This window comes from Xiphias gladius, chromosome 1 (assembly GCF_016859285.1).
Source record: "Xiphias gladius isolate SHS-SW01 ecotype Sanya breed wild chromosome 1, ASM1685928v1, whole genome shotgun sequence".
NCBI lineage: Eukaryota > Metazoa > Chordata > Actinopteri > Istiophoriformes > Xiphiidae > Xiphias > Xiphias gladius.
Window position 1 is genome coordinate 25838556 of NC_053400.1, and position 17195 is coordinate 25855750.

Genomic DNA, 17195 nt, shown 5'->3' on the forward strand with positions numbered 1-17195 from the left:
ATGCATTTTTCATACTAAACATAGAAAAAACTTCTTTCCACTGTGTAGAGATAACCTAAATGTTTTTCTGTAAAGAATGTTATTGAAGCTATTATGTTAATCCTAACATGAATAGCTTCCATAAACTTTTCCATAGAGCAAACAATAGGCTATTAGTCTCGATGAAATTAAAATTCCTTTGTGAATGTATAAAAATCTGCGGGGACCACATCAAAAATGATCGCATATACTTTCAGTGTGACTAGTACATTTTGTGCGTAATTTGTAGTGCGACAATGACAGTTAAACACACAGACACGTGAATGATGTCTTTATTTGCCAAACCATTGCCTAAAAGGCACTGCAAAGACACCTCAGTATCACCAACAAAGCAGTTTTTGTAACTAAAAAAAAACTTACTAAAAACATAAGAACAGTAAGTATTGTCAAGTAGTTTGAATCTCATTAATAAGTCTATAGTCTGTACTGTAACACTGTGTGCGTCTTCCTGTGCTTGCTGTTGCTTTAAAAACACACAAACACAATTTATTTTTTTTAATATATTTTCACGTTTTCAAAATAAGCAATGAAACATAAATACTTCAAACATAGTACTGCAGCCTTCTATTTCGGCATCCTTGACATCCCTGGCACTCTCTCTCTCTCTCCCCCCTGACACTCTGCGTCATTCACTTTTCTTCTCTGGCATTGGCCTAAGGAAGAAGGCAGGCCTGGTGCAGCAGCGGTAGCACAGAGCCTGAGGCACCAGAGTGTACAGGACATTGACCAGCAAGAAGTACGGCTGGCTGTCGGCAGGCACTCTGTAGGAGAACGGCGTCCGTGTGTGAAGAGATGCACCGATGTGAGAGAATTGGGCCTGTGAAGTAAAGCAGAGAGAGAAAAATGCTAAAAGCTTCACAATTCTTATATTAACACTAACAAGAACATTTTTTTTCTTACATAACTTGATCATAAAGGTTTCACATATTTTTAATGATATCTTGTTCTCCTTACTGATATCTGAAAAAAAAACCTCCTCTTTTATAATGTACAAAAGTTTAAATTGCTTTTTTGGTTTTTCCAAGTATTATATTACCATTGATTGATTCTTAAATAAAGTCTAACTGGAATTTCCTATAATGATCCTGTTTGCTTGAAGAAAAAAACAATCTCTGATACTCCTCAATGTCATCACACTGTGATGTTTAGTGTAAAGTTTTTGTTTCTTTTCACTAGCTTCCCAGAGTTATCGTTTCCCTTATTTAAAATGTATCGTGTCATGTAGCCACATTGCATTCTGGGCTAATGAGATCATTTGTGGCGCTATCTTTGTCTTTGTCTAAACATCAGTGCAAAACTATGAGTCTAGAAGGAAATTCTCTGATTCCAAATCCTGGATGTTTGCTGAAAAAAGTATGATATCAAATTCCTTTGTAGCAATGTCGGAAATATGTTGACGAGATATCCCACTGTCTACATTTAACAGTTCATACAGAGGAATAAATAAAAGAAAACACGAGAAAAACAACAAAATATGCTTAGGCGTTGGTTGTTTTAGGGCAAATTACTCCTTTAATGTGACCCATAAAAGCTGGACAAATTCTGGTACTGCCACTCATCCTCAAATATTTTTCAATTGAACAGACTCCTGCCAGTTACCTTTTCATATAAAGTCACTCAAGGAAACACATGACGTGTCACATAGCAACTACGGCTGTCGGAGCGTCAGCCTTCCTATTTATAGCCTGGCCAAACAGCTGACATTTAAGTGAATACCACCAATACCACCATTCCTCCTGGCCTGAAGTCAGCCTCTGCCCTTATCCCGCCTGTGAGTGACGTGCCGGCCTGCAGCTCGAACACAATAGCTGCTTTGTGTTGCGGAGTTGTGATTGGCACACTAGCTGCTCCCACCGCTCCTCAGAGTTTCCATCGTTAGATTTAAACGGATAGTGTATACGCCGCTGATTCAGACCGCATTTGGTCATGCGGAGCCCCTGGTGTTCTGACCGCGAAGAGGACTAATCTAAGCAGAGACCAATCTGAAACCACTATGCAGAGGAGAAAGTCAGGGAACAGCCTAGAGTGGGCCAGATGCCCACTTTACCTTATCTACCTGGAACAACGATGTCATGTGGGAAAAGAAAATATTTTGCATAGAAGTCTTCCGTACTGAAGACCTTTGCATGGCTGTAAATGATGAAAACCACCACAAGGTTTGAATAACTGCCCCGAACAATTATTTCATCTTTGAAGAGGGTTAGACAATAATGGTTGAGTGTCATCCGCTCTGTATCTCGGTAATATCTTGTAAAATTAAAGACATCATCTACAGGTTTGGTTTCCAGATGTGTAGAAATTCAGTTGAAATGGACATAGATGCACTTTCAGGCAAGCTAATATACATGAAAAATTCATGCTCTATTTTTTCTTCCAAATATGGTTTATGATTCCTCGTTATACTACAGAAAAGTATAATAATGATTCAATGATACAAAGACAATCATTTTACAGATAAAATAACACAAAAAAAACACTAAATGCAAAGGCTTATGGCATTGCTATCATAAAACACAACAAGGGCACAAAATAATAGAAAAAAAAGTAGATTAAAATATAAGATGGCTAGATGGAAATGGTAAAACTACAGGAAACTTAAATATTTATATAAGTTTTTTTACTGAAAAATGTCCTTGGAAGAGATTTAAATTAAGTTAAAATGTTGGTTTCTAATCTCAATCAGCAATGTGCGCCAAAGTCTTGGGGCTTTAAAAGTCCTGCACACCTATGGTCCACGCACACAGCTGTCCACGCATCGCCCATCAGTGATGGACTGAGGACACTATGGGCGTGGACATAGCAGAGCTCTGTCTAACGTCAACCCAAACTGAGGGTTAATTAGCCAGAATGGGTGAAAACACCCGTGTGGGTGTGCAGGGTCCTGAACTACAAAGGCCTGGGCACCAGCCAAGAGATAGGAATAACCAGCACTACGTACCTGTGCCAGTGCTCCCGAGTGTACAAGAGTCAGGTCTGGAATCCACTCACATCCTGGCACCAACAGCCCATAGAGAGTAATGATGTAGTATGGGCCAGAGTACAGCATGCCCACCAGCATCTGAGAAAACAGGGATACAGTTCACTGCCTCAGAGATTTGTGTAATCACAGCGCTAGGATGAAGTTTTGGTGTGTTTAACGCCTCCGAGTTACCTGAATTTTAGGATAGGCTGAAGGGTCTTTCAGGTACGGCTCATACTGCTTTGTGTAGTCTTGACAACATTTGCTGGAACAGTCCAGAACGACCTAAAATACAGACGGTCTGAAGTAGAGGGGCACTCTACAGAGAAAGAAAATGCGTAGCACTGGGCAACTGATCGCAACAGCGTTTCTTACCAGGCCTCTGAAGACGCAGAAAGCCAAAGCAGGGATGAGGTAGATAATGAACAGTAAGTCCAGAGGTCTGTGGAGTAAACTTTTTCTTTCGCCCTCCTGGATGCTCTGACAGAGAGAAAGCAACTTTGTGATGTTCGAACTGTGCTCTCTGTCACGTACATTCTAGCTCTGTCACAAACCAACAGGCGCTGGTCGGAGGTTAAACACGTACGACAAAAACATTACACCCGGAGCCGAACCTGCCGTTTTTGATTTTACAGAATCTATGGAGCCATAAGACAATCTGTGAAGCTCGGACTGAGCACAGCCAAAAGACTAACTGCACTCAAAGAGACTGGAAATCATTCCATGTTGTTCAAAGGCGAATGACTGAAACAGTCTCGATCACAGACAAAGAGTCACATTTCTCGCTTACTCCAAGAATGGTGCGAATGGCTGAACTTGGCCGCTTTAGCCATACCGTGTAGTGCTTCCGGTGTGTTTCATATAATATAATAATGTACAATAATATTATTGTGATAAATGCCAGTTGTGATTCTGACTTACTGTGAGCTGAATCTCCTGAGTGGAGGGCTGGCTGAAGATGCGGAAACAGGCCCAGACAGACACTGAGATATACAACATGTGGAGTAGGAACAGAGGGCCAACTTGGGTCCCATATTTCCCTGGGAAAAGACCAAACAAGGCTAATATCTCACTGTGGGAAAGACTCAGAGTTGAACGCTAAATGTAGCAGCAATATGTGCATCGGTGTCATTTCGAGTCTACAAAAAAAGAGCAACGTTTGGACCATCGTAGTACTCTCACAGGAAGTATGTGCAAGGAGTTACACTGGCTACCCTACACTAGCCATCTAAAAGCATCTCATTATTTTTAGTCTACTTACCCACTGCATTCCCAAGAATGTAGACTATGGCACGCATGAGAAAAGATCCCACCCAGTAGAGTCCAATGGCTCTGTAACTGTCCCTGTGCAAACCACGTAACACTGTCATTGTCAAAGCCAGATGAGCACATTATACTTCCAAAGACTCAGCCAGATAGATTGATAGATTGTGTAAGCCTTAACTTAAACATACTAATGGATAGAAAAGTCTTCCCCTTTTTCAGACTGTGCATGAATATGGGGAAATTTAACTTAGCAAATATTATTATATAGACTTCAGTACAGTATGAGGGCAAATGTAGGGCATATTTCCCCAGATTTAGTGATGTGGCCGTGGTAATTAGCCTGGTGAACTGCGCAACACTTACCCCCATGTAATCGCAGTAATCATGAGCAGATACATGAGATAGTGCACACAGCCATCCCAATAGGAGATCATGTGTCCATGTGCTGTTTTGATATGCGGATCTGCCTGAAACACAGGGCAGACTTATCAGCACGAACGTGTGGAGAGGCGTATAGGTCATTCACAAACGGGACACGCGGCACAGCACTTGCCTCTTTGAGGTAAAATGTCACAAATCCATCAATTATGTTGTCCTGCTCCAAACCAATGATCAGATTCACCACACTGAGGAATGCATAGCCTGCATACACTGCACAGATAGACGCATCCATTTTATAATGCAAATATAACGTGCTGTGTGTCACTTTTGAATATTTAACCCCACAAGATTTGTATCTATGAAACACCACACACTCATACAATAACGTCTGAAGACCATGAATATGCAGATGTCTCTCTTATGATTCAAAAGTCAAACAGAACCTTAGGATTCCTAGCTCATGACGTGGTATGAAATTGATAATTCTCTGACAGGACTGCAAAAATAAAAAAAATAAAAATAGTTTAGTCACATCAAGAAACATGCATTCGAGACTTCATACCATAGAAAAGAGGATCTACGGGAGCTTTCTTCTTGATCATAAAACGGGCTGAAGTGGCCAGGATAAGGACTGTTGTACACCAAGCGAAGAAGAAAGCGTCAGCACTAAATGCAATGTAAAAAATGTATATTTTAAAAAAATCTGATCATCAGCTTTCAATTGGTGCTAGTTACTGCTCCACTGGTGGTTTTCATCAGCAGAGAAATTAAGAGGTAACATTCAGAAGTGAAAAGATGTAGGCCTCTCCTCACTCACCTGCCGTTGTAAGTGAGGGAATTGAACAAGTAGCAGATGGGGATGGACATCAAGGAGAACACAAACACCCCCGTCCCTGCGGACGCACTCATGGCGGAACAGCTTTGAGCGATTTATCTCATCCGAGACTTGAGAATTTTAAAAGAATTCAGCCGCAAAAAACTTCGATGTCTAGTCTGCGAATCATATCTAAAAGAACGGGAGAGGGGGGGGGGGATCTCAAGGTGTGTCTAGCAATGTAAACGAGGTGTCCACTGGAAACTAGACTCCACAGCACGTGTTGTCTCTCTCGCTTTCACTCCCTCTCTGCCTCCCACCTACCACACCCACCTACACACACACACACACACACACACACACACACAGACACACACAGACACACGCACGCACGCACACAGACACACGCACGCACGCACGAACAGGTTTTGGGTCCGTATATGTTCAGGCAGTTTGTTTTTTTTTCCTTTTTAAACCGAAGACGAACAAAACAAAAAAAACTGCCATTTTTCCTTTTTGTTGTCAGAATCAAAAAAAAAAAAAAAAAAAGAAAAAATGAGAAAACCAAAAAATGGTCCATTTGGTAATTGCACTTTTTCACTCTAGTAAAACTAAATATATCAAAATAAAAGCCAAAGGGATCGAATGGTCATGCTGTTCTAACACTATGTAACGACAGATAGATAGATAGATAGATAGATAGATAGATAGATAGATCTTTTAATTTAGCCATGAAATTTCTATGTAGACAGACAATATAATATAATATAATGACATATATATATATATATATATATATATATATATATATAATTGTCTTTTTATGTATAATAAATACATAAAAACTTGCACTTTTATGTTACAGTAAAATGTTAGCCTCCCATTGTTCCCCACCACATAACCTGCTGTTTCTGTCGCTCTACAGGTGGGGATTGGACCAAAGCCCCGTCCCTCACCTCACAGCTGTTTATACTCACTGTGAACCCGCGTTACAGAGCTTAGCAGAGTAATTACAATTGGTTGAGTTTCCATTATTATCATCTGTAAATAGGCTACGGAGGTTTGTGAATGTTCGACCTGTGGAGGTGCAGACACTGACATCTAGGGGTCGATTGGAAAACTTAAAGCCGAAAGCTAAATAATGTGCATTTTACTAGGCAATATTAGCATGCGAAACACAAAACAAATTCATTATACAAATGAATATACAGTATAAATATGTTTATAAATGAATATATATACATGTATATATATAGATTTCAGCTCTTGAAAATGACGACTTTTTTTTTTTAAAGAAAAATTTAATATATTTTATCTGTTATGTTTGTTTGTTATCATTTTATCATTGTATAGGGTGCTGCTTGGATTATTTCCAATATGTCTTGTACAGATGTGATGCCTGTATGGTATGGTTGAGTTTTTTTTATTTTAGAAGTACATCATACAAGTACCTCCTAGAATGAAACTATTACTTAAGTAAAAGTATGTAAGTATAAAAAGGAAAATGCACTTTTAGTATTAAAAATTAATAGTGCTCAATACAGTAAAATGTCCCCTGCGAGTGTTATACTATTATATATTACATCATCAGATCAGTAATATTGATGTATTAATGTAAAAGCACGATTTTACTGTTGTAGTTGATTGAAGAGCTAATTGTAACTATTTTATATAATACTGCAACTAATGATTATTTTCATCATGGATTAATCCTCTGATCATTTTCTCGATTTAAGAGGCTGGAACCATGAAATGTTTGGCATTTTGCTTGGAAAATGATGTAAACACTTAGCAGAATAGTTGCCAACTCATTTTCTGTCAATTAACTAATTGACTAACCGATTAATCGACCAATCGTTTCACCTGTATTTGTAGTTACGGTTGGGTAGTTTATGTTGTTTATAACAAAACATCATATTATATATATTGTTCGTGTGTTTTGTATGTTAAAAAGTGTTGATTTGTTAAGTTAGTAGCAACTAAAGCTGTAAAATAATCGCAGTGGAGTAAAAAGTACAAAATATCCCTAGAGGAAGTAGAAGTAGAAAGTGGGGTGAAAATAAAAGACTCGATTAAAGTACGAGTAAGTTAATCTACTCAGTTACATTTCACCAGTGAAGAGAGTAATGCTGTTTTTCCGTTTAAATTTGGTTCCTATTCAGGCAAAATTTTACTTTCCCAAATGCTAATTTACTAATTAAAACAAACTTCACCTTGCTGTATATTTTTGAAGGAAATTGGACATTGTATCACCCTCCTTGAATAAGAACGTCAAAACATTTTATATTCGTAAAAAAAACAAAAAAAACAAACATATATTTACCTGGATTGTTTAACTTTTATTTCCGTTTTATCAACTTACTTGCTTGTTTGTCACTCTTGAATTCCTCAATAAAGATTATTGGGGAAAAAAAAGGGGGGGGGGATTTGGAAGGAAGTGTACGTCTGCGTCATTTCTGGAGAGGCGCAGGCTAGCAGGTAGCTACCCGTCAAGGAGCGATGGCGTCGGCGGCGATGGACACCACGTAAACAAATAACAACAGACAGGGTACGGTCGGTGTATGTCCATGTGTCATTAACGGTACGTTGTGGAAGTAGAAGAAAAAGAAGAATTAAAAAAAACTACTGTGTTGTTATGGCGACCGGGAACGGCGGCAGCCTCGGCGGCGGTTTGGCGTCAAACCATGACGGTCAGGAGGCAGCATCCAACTCGGCTCAGTCCGGAGCCGCGGCAGCGATCTCCAACGTGCCGGCCTCCGGTCCAGCACCGTCAGCCTCCCCGCCTGTCCTCGGCCTTCACCGGGAGCCCGTGTACAACTGGCAGGCGACGAAGAGCTCCCTGAAGGAGCGCTTCGCCTTCCTCTTCAACAACGAGCTGCTCAGCGACGTCAGGTTCGTAGTCGGTAAGGGCAGGCAGGCCCAGAGGATACCGGCCCATAAATTCGTCCTGGCCGCCGGCAGTGCCGTTTTTGATGCCATGTTCAACGGGGGAATGGCCACCACCTCGGCTGAAATAGAGCTGCCTGATGTGGAGCCGGCAGCCTTTCTCGCCCTGCTCAGGTAGGACAGCTGATCACCGTGCACTGGACAAGGTCGAGCCCACTGTGCTTGTAGTTTCCCCGAACCTCCAGCAACCTCCAGCCTCGGTTACATTTGAAGGAGGATGCAATTTAGTTACTGCACTGCACACTGGGAATAACTAAATAGGGACATCATGACAGTAACAGTGGGTAAACTTTAATAGTATAAACCTCAGATCACTATAGACATGCAGTCAACTCCCGGCCTAGCCCAACACGCCTACCCTCAAGATTTAAATAATTCTATCTAACATCATGTTTGGTTGATTGAGTTTGTTTGTTTTTTCAATAAATCTACACAGTATTACACTAGTTAAAAATCATCAAGTATTAAATAACAATAGACGGCGTTGAAACCAAACGTTTGCATACTAAACAGTTGAAAATTCCTAAATCAAGAATAGAAAGACTCTTAGCTGGCCACAAATGGCATTTGCAAGCTGTTAGTAAGCTATATATGCCAAAATTTAAAAAAAAAAAAGTAAGTTCATGAAATAAAAAGCAACAATTTATATCCCAAAAGATTAATTGATTAATTTAGAAAAGAATTAGCGGATCTATGGATATTGAAAATAATGGGGTTTGTAGCCCTAGTTTACTGTATTTTCAGAATATACACATACTTCTTAGAAATGGTTATTCTATGAAAAGTTCAAGATACCTTTCTTTATATACTTTTAAAAAAATACCTTATTTTAATTTAGAAAACAATCTTCTACAAACTCCCATTTTCCCATTTTTAACAAAAGAAGTAAAACATTTAAACTGTTAAAAACACTTAAAATGTTGAATGTTTTACTGTGCAACAGTATTGCCCGAAGAAATAAAGTCTAAAACTGAAAAAATTATGACGCGAATCAGGTACTGTCTGATAAGTAAGTAATAATGAGTAAGTAAGACTATAAATCTGACCAGACTTTTGATGAAAGCTTTCGGACAGTTTTTGATACTTGGTACCAAAGAGGTACTGAGGTTTAATTCCTAGTTATATTTTGACACCACCAACACACTGCAGATTCATTCTCTGTTTTTAGTCAGCCTAAATGCAGTGGCTAAACCTTTCTGAATTTATACTGCAGATAACACCATGAACACCTGTATCTTTCCTACAGGTTCCTGTATTCTGATGAGGTCCACATCGGTCCCGAGACTGTGATGACGACTTTGTATACGGCTAAGAAGTACGCGGTCCCTGCTCTGGAGGGTCACTGTGTGGAGTTCCTCACCAAGCACCTCAGAGCCGACAATGCATTCATGCTCCTCACTCAGGTTATTCTCAGTCACATCTACTGTATAGTGCATACTTGACACTTAAGCTGTCTGTCTGGCATTAAACAATTTGAAGTGCACCTTTTGTTTTGCCACCTTAAGTGCCACTTTACCCAAATTTCCAAAAATCCATATTTTTTCTTTAGCCTTCAAGGCATCAGATAGATGATATACACAAAAACATTCAGATACGTTTGGTTTTCATGTGCTGGGATTTTGAGTTATCGGCCTTTTGAGATTCTTCAATTTCATTGGTAGTGCTCAAGAAGTACATTTGACAGCAACACGTCTTTCCAGAAATGATGAAATGGAGGTATGTATAATTAGGACATTGCTGTGATCAGTTTTCACTGGATCTGCTTATTACTGAAGAAATGGTGGCTATGAAAACCGTTCACTGGTGATTATCAGGGGACATTCTTTCTGGAAACACGTTGCTGTTCAGTTTTCCGTATCTGATATTTTGATGCTTTGAACAGCACAAATTAAATGCCCTTTAACACTCAAGAGCTAAAACTCTACCTGGCCAGACACCACCAGGACAGAGTGAGAAAATGTATTCATAGTATTTTAGGTGAACTCACCATTTAAGACACAAGGCACCAAGAAATGGTGACTTTAAAGCAGGGCATGAATAGGAGGTTTCAATAAAAGTTGATCTGATTTTAAAGGTGTTTTCTGGGGCAATATATGAAATAATTTAATAACAGTTTTGCATTATTCTTTCCGTCTGCTACAAACTGTCTGACAGCAGCCCTTATAATGCAGGATGAAGCCACTTTTTCTCTCTTTGTGTCCACACCAGCCCATCTTACAGCCATTGATGGTTGAGTTTTTATGACATTAGCTGTTCTATTTTTGGTTTATGCTGCAGTTTTTGTTTTTTTTTGGGTTTGTTTTTTGTGCTCAGGATTTTGTTCTCCTGCTCCCTGCTACGCTCCCAGGGTGCATGCTGAGTTGCTTTCTGATCAGAAGCACTCCTTTTTTCTCGTCCAACATGGCAACACAAAGAATAGTCGTCTATAAACCGCCTAGATCAAAAGACACATTCCCAGCAGTGTACTCTTAATTACCGGTGCCATTGCTTGCCTATTCATTTTAATTTCATTAACATTTTATGATGTTTGCGGGATATTTTTGCCAGTAACCCTAATTTTTCAGACTTAAATGTAGGATTTCCCAAATCAGGTGATGTTAGAATACAATATATGAAAATATCTGCTTACAGTGTTTTCATTAAAATTAACATTTTATTTCACCAAACATCTTTTGGGTTAATCTGCCACAATATTTAGTAAATAAAGAAGGCCTTTACTTTGTTCATACTTTTTCAGAAATGCAGCAGTTCTCCTTTGCTACACGTAAAGTCAATGATCAGAACTGACTAACGGATACTTGTGTGGCTTCTTTTGTGCTTTCATTACAGGCAAGGTTATTTGATGAGCCTCAACTTGCCAGTCTCTGCTTAGACACCATAGACAAAAGCACTGCAGATGCGATAAACGCAGAGGGCTTTACAGATATTGACCTTGGTATGTCAGTCTTGCTGACCTGATAATTCCTTTACTGCAGCTTGATTGGATGCGAAAAATGATGAATATCCTGTGTATTTGTATGTGTAGACACCTTATGTGCAGTGCTAGAAAGAGACACACTCAGCATCAGGGAGAACCGTTTGTTTGGGGCGGTGGTACGCTGGGCAGAGGCAGAGTGTTACCGGCAACAGCTTCCCCTGACCGCGGAGAACAAACAGAAGGTTCTGGGGAAAGCCCTGCCGCTCATCCGCTTTCCGCTCATGACTGTCGAGGAGTTCGCTGCAGGTAAGTGTATCACAAAAATACAAGCTGTTTCTCATGCTGCAATGGTTTTTCAACACTACAATGAGCAATTCAGCCATTAATAAACATATTCGTCATGTTCCTGATGTGTCCATACAACTCAAACCACAGAAATCAGTTTGATATTCTTTCTTGTGCAACAGGGCCTGCCCAGTCTGGAATATTGTTCGATCGGGAGGTGGTAAATCTGTTTTTACACTTTACAGTAAACCCCAAACCACGGGTCGACTACATTGACAGGCCGCGGTGCTGCCTCAGGGGGGAGGAGTGCAGCATTAATAGATTCCAGCAGGTTGAGAGTCGATGGGGGTACAGTGGTACCAGCGACAGAATCAGGTGAGATGATGAACATCGCTGGGCAGTTATTAATCTGAGCAAACTGATTTGAAGTTACATTTTTTTTCCCTAATTTTCTTCTTCTTCTGTCTTTCTCCCTCTAAAGATTCAATGTTAACAGAAGAATATCCATAGTGGGTTTTGGCTTGTATGGTTCAATACATGGACCCACTGACTATCAGGTCAACATACAGGTAACTAAATATGGCATAACGATGATGGAGGAAAAACTCTCACAATGCTAATATCATCAGTGTGTTTGTTATGGAGAGTGAGTAATTTGAACTTTTTGGTATGGCTGGGAATCATTAATTTAGAAAATATATATTAATACCGATACAATACACCAGTTACAATACCAGTATAATAATAATAATAATAATAATAATAATAATTATTATTATTATTATTATTATTATTATTATTTTTATTTATTTATTTATTTATTTTATTTTTATTATTATTATTATTTTATTTATTTATTTTATTATTATTATTATTATTATTATTTCATTTTTATTTTACCCTCACTTTGAATATATCTACAAAACCCCTTTTTTCATTTCAATTTAAATTCAACCTTCTCAAAAGTACAATGTTGCCTTAACTCAAGCAACAATGCAAGAACTTTAAAAAAAATTAAATTAAAAAAACTTTTTAAATTACCAAAATAATGTTTTAAATCGGAAACTGATTTAAAAAGAATTGTACGTAAAAGTACAAATATGAGCAAGCATTTTATGCCAGTGCTGATACTTGACAGTTTTTGATCCATTCAGAAAAAGTATTGAGGTTTGATTCCCAGCCCTACTTTCTGGTGAACCCACTTTCCCTCATCCTGTATGTTGTGTAATTCATCTTCGGTCAAAGGCTTCCTGCATTTCCCACAGCTAGTTTGTGCTCCCTCAGACAAAAAGTGCAAACTTGTTGCATTTAGTTATAGCTAATGAGCGAAGATGAAGAGAGTAACTACAGGCAGAGCAAAACAGCCAGTTTTTCCAGTGGATCAGCGTCGCATTATGATCTATAGAGAGCACTCTTCATAGAGAAATCCGTAGGCGGGTTCCCTTTCAACATAATTCAATGCGCTATGCATTGGATTGTGAGAAAATCTGCAAAAGAGAATGCGGATTATTGGGTGTTTCCATCCACAACCATTATGCAAATATTAGGAGCTGGTTCATCAAGAGAAACAGCTGGTGGCGCAAAGTCTCCAGTTGGGTGCTGTAAAACTATTTCAGAAGAAGAGGGCGCAACAAGATGAAGAAATTAAAAGAGTGGCAGTCAAACCTCAAGTGGTGAAAACAATGTAGAAAACATGATGGAAATACAGCATCTATGTTTGTTGTAATACTTTGAGGAACGCTACAGTCTCGTCATCGCTCCGCACAGATCCGGTGATTTCATCTGCCGCTGTTTTTGTCTCTCCAGTGGAAGAGACAGGTCACATACTTCATGTAAATCATGATTTATTCGCTATGCCCATTTCCATCGCTTTTGTCGCAGTTTGTTTTTATTGATACACCACCTTTTCCCACTTAGCCAAGCTTAAAAACCTTTTTTTTGCGATTTTCTTTTCTTTTCTTTTTTTCTTTTTAATTTTCTGCATTTCCACTCAATGTTTTTTTTTTTTTTTTTTTAATGGGCAAATTGAAAATGTAAACATCAAACTTAAATGTAGTTGAAGTGAAAGAGCTAAAGTCTGTTCCTGAAATCATTAACTTGCTCACTTTTCACTATATGGGTAAATCAATACCCAGCACTATGTTTTGCATTACTGTCAATTATCAAAAACTGTATTAGAACATTACTTATATAACACACAATGCATGATGGCAGTTAGTGCTCGGTCACAGTCTGGTTCCAGACCCCCGAATTACTGCCCACATCTCAGATTTGTTCGTCGATTCAAATGTCCACTGTCTCTGAACAGAAATTACTCTTAAATAAAAAAAACCTAAAATTTCGCAGTGCTTGATGGATGTGAAAATAACAATTTGATGATTCATGGGCCGTCCTGGTGATCTAAGTGTCAAAGACACTGACCATGTGATCACAGCGTCCCCAAGGTTCAAGTATGACCAGGGACCCTTGTTGCATGTCATCCTTCCCTGTCACTGGTTTACTGTCCATTTCAAAATAGAGGCAAAACTGCTAAATAAAATACTAAAATGAGTGAACAAGGGAATGATTTTGGACGCAGCATATCTCATTTTCACTTCTTTTTACATTGCATTGTGCTACATTTTGAGCCGACTAAAGCTGGCAAAATTTAGCCAACGTTAAAAACCGACATAGTGGAATATATAGTGGATAATAAATGACTTAGGGTACAGCTGATGGTCCCAGTTACCAACCACAAAAATACACTGCCAACAAGATGAACTCAGAAATTCTAAGTATCGTGCCTGCTGTGTTTTTAACAATTTATAGTTGTTATGAGTTGATTTTTCCTTTGCACCTTGTCTTCCATTCATTAAAGACATTATCTTGTTCTGTAGATCATAGAGAGCGACAAACGCAATACACTGGGTCAGAACGACACAGGTTTCAGCTGTGACGGCACAGCAAACACATTCAGAGTGATGTTCAAAGAGCCTGTGGAAATCCTACCCAATGTCAGCTACACTGCATGTGCCACCTTAAAGGTCAGTCTGAAGTTGCTGTTTTTCAAAAATGTCCTAAAACGGATGAATGAACATGACCTGTTTTACCCATGATTAGGATTAACCCAGCGCCTTTGCTTAATTTCTCAACTCAGGGCTCAGACTCGCATTATGGCACCAAAGGGTTAAAGAAAGTGACCCAGGAATCAGCAACAGGGACCAAGACGACGTTTGTCTTTTTTAGCTCTCCTGGAAATAACAATGGTACATCAGTGGAGGACGGGCAGATACCAGAGATCATCTACTACACCTAGACTTAACACAGTGTCATGCAGGTACACTGAACCAGCGAGACCTCAGACTGCTGGGAAGACTGGATTGCTGGAGATATACGCAGTGCCTCATGATCCCTTGGAATAAAGAATGTGTCCTTGAGTGTGTTTCTTTGAGTGTGTGTGTGTACGTGTGTGTTTGTGTGTCTGTTTGTGCGTATGTGCGTATCTGTGTATACAATAGGGGTGTACAGACATGATCAGGTTTGTGAAAACAGTGGGAGTTGTGGCAAAATCACAGCTCTGGTGTGAAAAAACATTTTTTGCGCATAAACTGTATCATCAGTTTCAGATGATCTGAATAACTGATGTCCTTTGTGTGTGTGTGTTATTATCAGTAAGCTGCCAGTGCTGGAGTTTATCCTGCACGAGTGAAACTACAGAGACAGCTACCATTTGTTGGTTGATGCCATTTCATTTTGTTATTTTTTCAGTTTTCGCTGATGCATTTATCGAAAGTATAATATTTGCATATTTTTTATTGTGCACTGTTATCATTTATTCAACAAGTGTCTTCAAGTACTTTGTTTTTGCCCTGTGTTAAGGATCCCATGTGTGTTGTGTAACTTTGCCAGTGGTACATGCTGTAATTTCTGACTTCATGTTTGCTTAGCACTTAATTAATATGTAAAAAAAATTAAATTAAATTAAAAAAAAAGTAAAATAAACAAAAAATTGAAAAACAAAGTCTAATTTGGCTTTTTGGCAATAAAATGTGGTAAAACCAAAGTAAGATTGTTTCCTTTGATAAACTCCAGATTAAGTTGGTCTTGAGTAAATCATTTATGTGTATCTTATATCATTCCTCTTTCTGTCACTAGGTGATGCCAGATACTTTATACAGCCAGCTATCAAACTACTTGACAGTTTACTCGTGGAGTGGGAAAGTTCCTAATTTGGAGGTTAAAACAGGAATTGTGATAAGATCAAGAGGATTAAAAAAAAAAATCTGCTACACAAACATTAAATTTACTCTTCAGGCCTTTAATTATTAAAAATTAAACAATTTGAGGGAAGTTAACTTTGGTTGAACCAGTCATTGATAATTGCACAGTGGTGGAAGAAGTATTCAGACCCTTGAGTAAAAGTACTCTATTACAAGTAAAAGTTCAGCATTTAAATCCAATTTAAGTAAAAAAACAAAAATATCATCAGCAAATGTACTTGAAAGTATCAAAAGTTAAAGTAGCCTACTGATTCTACAGAAAAAATATCTCTTGATTGGGACATTATTATAGTACATGATAGTGTAAATATAGATTCATCAATGTGTAAGAAGCATCTTACTGTTAGCTAGTGAAAGTGGAGCCAGTTTTAACTACTTTACAAGGTTTGGTAGTTTAGCCCAGTGTTTCCCAACATAGGAGTCAGGCCGCTCCACAGGGTCACGAGAACATGTTGGAAAACTAGTTAAATCTTTAACAATTTGTTTTATTGGATTAGCTCATCGCACAGCATGTGTTTTATGTAAAATCTTAATCTGAAAAGTAACTGGTAACTATGGCTGTAAAATAAACTGAGTAATAATCAGAATCAGAAAAACTTAATTGATCCCCGCAGGGAAAACGCTTTGTTACAATTGCCCAACAAAAAAATTGTACAATATTTCCCTCTGAAATGTAGTGAATTAAAAGTATAAAGTAGCAGAAAAAATGGAAATACACAAGTAAATTTAAAAGTACTCAAAACTATACTTAAGTTCAGTACTTGAGTAAATGTAGTTAGTTACTTTGCACCGCTGGAGAAAGTTTCACTTTAAGGGATCACAAGCCAAAAGGTTCGATGATAGATGGTTAGCTTTTGATCATGCAGTATTGTGCTCATGTCACTGTTGCAGTGTCAAAAATTTATGAACAGGAATTGAAGGAATAGTTGAACATGACTGATACATCTGAACAAATGATGTTTCATTTTAACGGAAGGTTGCAGTTGAAGATTAAGAGTTTAAATGCCAAAAGTGCAGAAAAGTATGTCCCTAATATTCCAACTATAACTACTATTTTTTTTTTTTTAAAAACAGAAAACTAATCAGCATTGTCATTTTAGCTTCTGTGTCATCCTAAATCCTGATGCAAATCTCAGTAACGCCAGATTATTTCTTGTCGGACGCGCTCTGCTCTTATTCTGCCAGTGAAAAAGAAAATAAAGCCGCGCCGTCTGCTGATCTGCACATTCATATGAGACAGGCGGTGGAAACGAGGCCACTTTGGACGGCTGTGAGTGGGCTTTGACGAGGAGAGCGATCCGCAGAGGCTGTCAGGTGAGTCACCGGGAC

General features: G+C 38.6%; 2 protein-coding genes across 8 annotated transcripts; one reads left to right on the forward strand and one right to left on the reverse strand.

Moving 5' to 3' along the window:
• Nucleotides 1-294: 294 nt before the first annotated feature.
• On the reverse strand, nt 295-7826 carry LOC120788873 (transmembrane 6 superfamily member 1-like). Of its 6 annotated transcripts, none has more exons than XM_040125084.1 (10): nt 5463-5760; nt 5208-5311; nt 4818-4915; nt 4628-4731; nt 4260-4342; nt 3920-4038; nt 3374-3478; nt 3191-3283; nt 2978-3097; nt 295-856 (listed from the first exon to the last, which is right to left on the reverse strand). In XM_040125084.1, exons 1-10 carry the CDS (start codon nt 5552-5554, stop codon nt 665-667), a joined length of 1110 nt encoding a protein of 369 aa, XP_039981018.1. In that variant the 5' UTR covers nt 5555-5760; the 3' UTR covers nt 295-664. The 6 variants fall into 6 exon arrangements, with proteins under 6 accessions (XP_039981018.1, XP_039981037.1, XP_039981028.1 ...); XM_040125103.1 differs by having other exon boundaries at nt 5208-5276; nt 5463-5577; XM_040125094.1 differs by lacking the exon at nt 4818-4915 and having other exon boundaries at nt 4628-4727.
• Nucleotides 7827-7901: 75 nt separating this feature from the next.
• On the forward strand, nt 7902-15623 carry LOC120788863 (BTB/POZ domain-containing protein 1-like). 2 transcript variants are annotated; one of them, XM_040125068.1, is made up of 8 exons: nt 7902-8519; nt 9652-9808; nt 11235-11340; nt 11431-11628; nt 11853-11982; nt 12089-12176; nt 14484-14630; nt 14744-15622. In XM_040125068.1, exons 1-8 carry the CDS (start codon nt 8095-8097, stop codon nt 14900-14902), a joined length of 1410 nt encoding a protein of 469 aa, XP_039981002.1. In that variant the 5' UTR covers nt 7902-8094; the 3' UTR covers nt 14903-15622. The 2 variants fall into 2 exon arrangements, with proteins under 2 accessions (XP_039981002.1, XP_039980993.1); XM_040125059.1 differs by having other exon boundaries at nt 8095-8519; nt 11790-11982; nt 14744-15623.
• The last annotated feature ends 1572 nt before the right edge of the window (nt 15624-17195 follow it).

Coding starts and splice junctions, on each gene's coding strand:
- LOC120788873 (XM_040125084.1), bottom strand. CDS start 5,554: ATGAGTGCGTCCGCAGGGACGGGGGTGTTTGTGTTCTCCTTGATGTCC. Junction 4,039..4,259: donor CATTCTTGGGAATGCAGTGG/GTAAGTAGACTA, acceptor GTCTTTTCCCAG/GGAAATATGGGACCCAAGTT. Junction 857..2,977: donor ACTCGGGAGCACTGGCACAG/GTACGTAGTGCT, acceptor TTTACTTCACAG/GCCCAATTCTCTCACATCGG.
- LOC120788863 (XM_040125059.1), top strand. CDS start 8,095: ATGGCGACCGGGAACGGCGGCAGCCTCGGCGGCGGTTTGGCGTCAAAC. Junction 8,520..9,651: donor GCCTTTCTCGCCCTGCTCAG/GTAGGACAGCTG, acceptor TCTTTCCTACAG/GTTCCTGTATTCTGATGAGG. Junction 11,983..12,088: donor GGTACCAGCGACAGAATCAG/GTGAGATGATGA, acceptor CTCCCTCTAAAG/ATTCAATGTTAACAGAAGAA.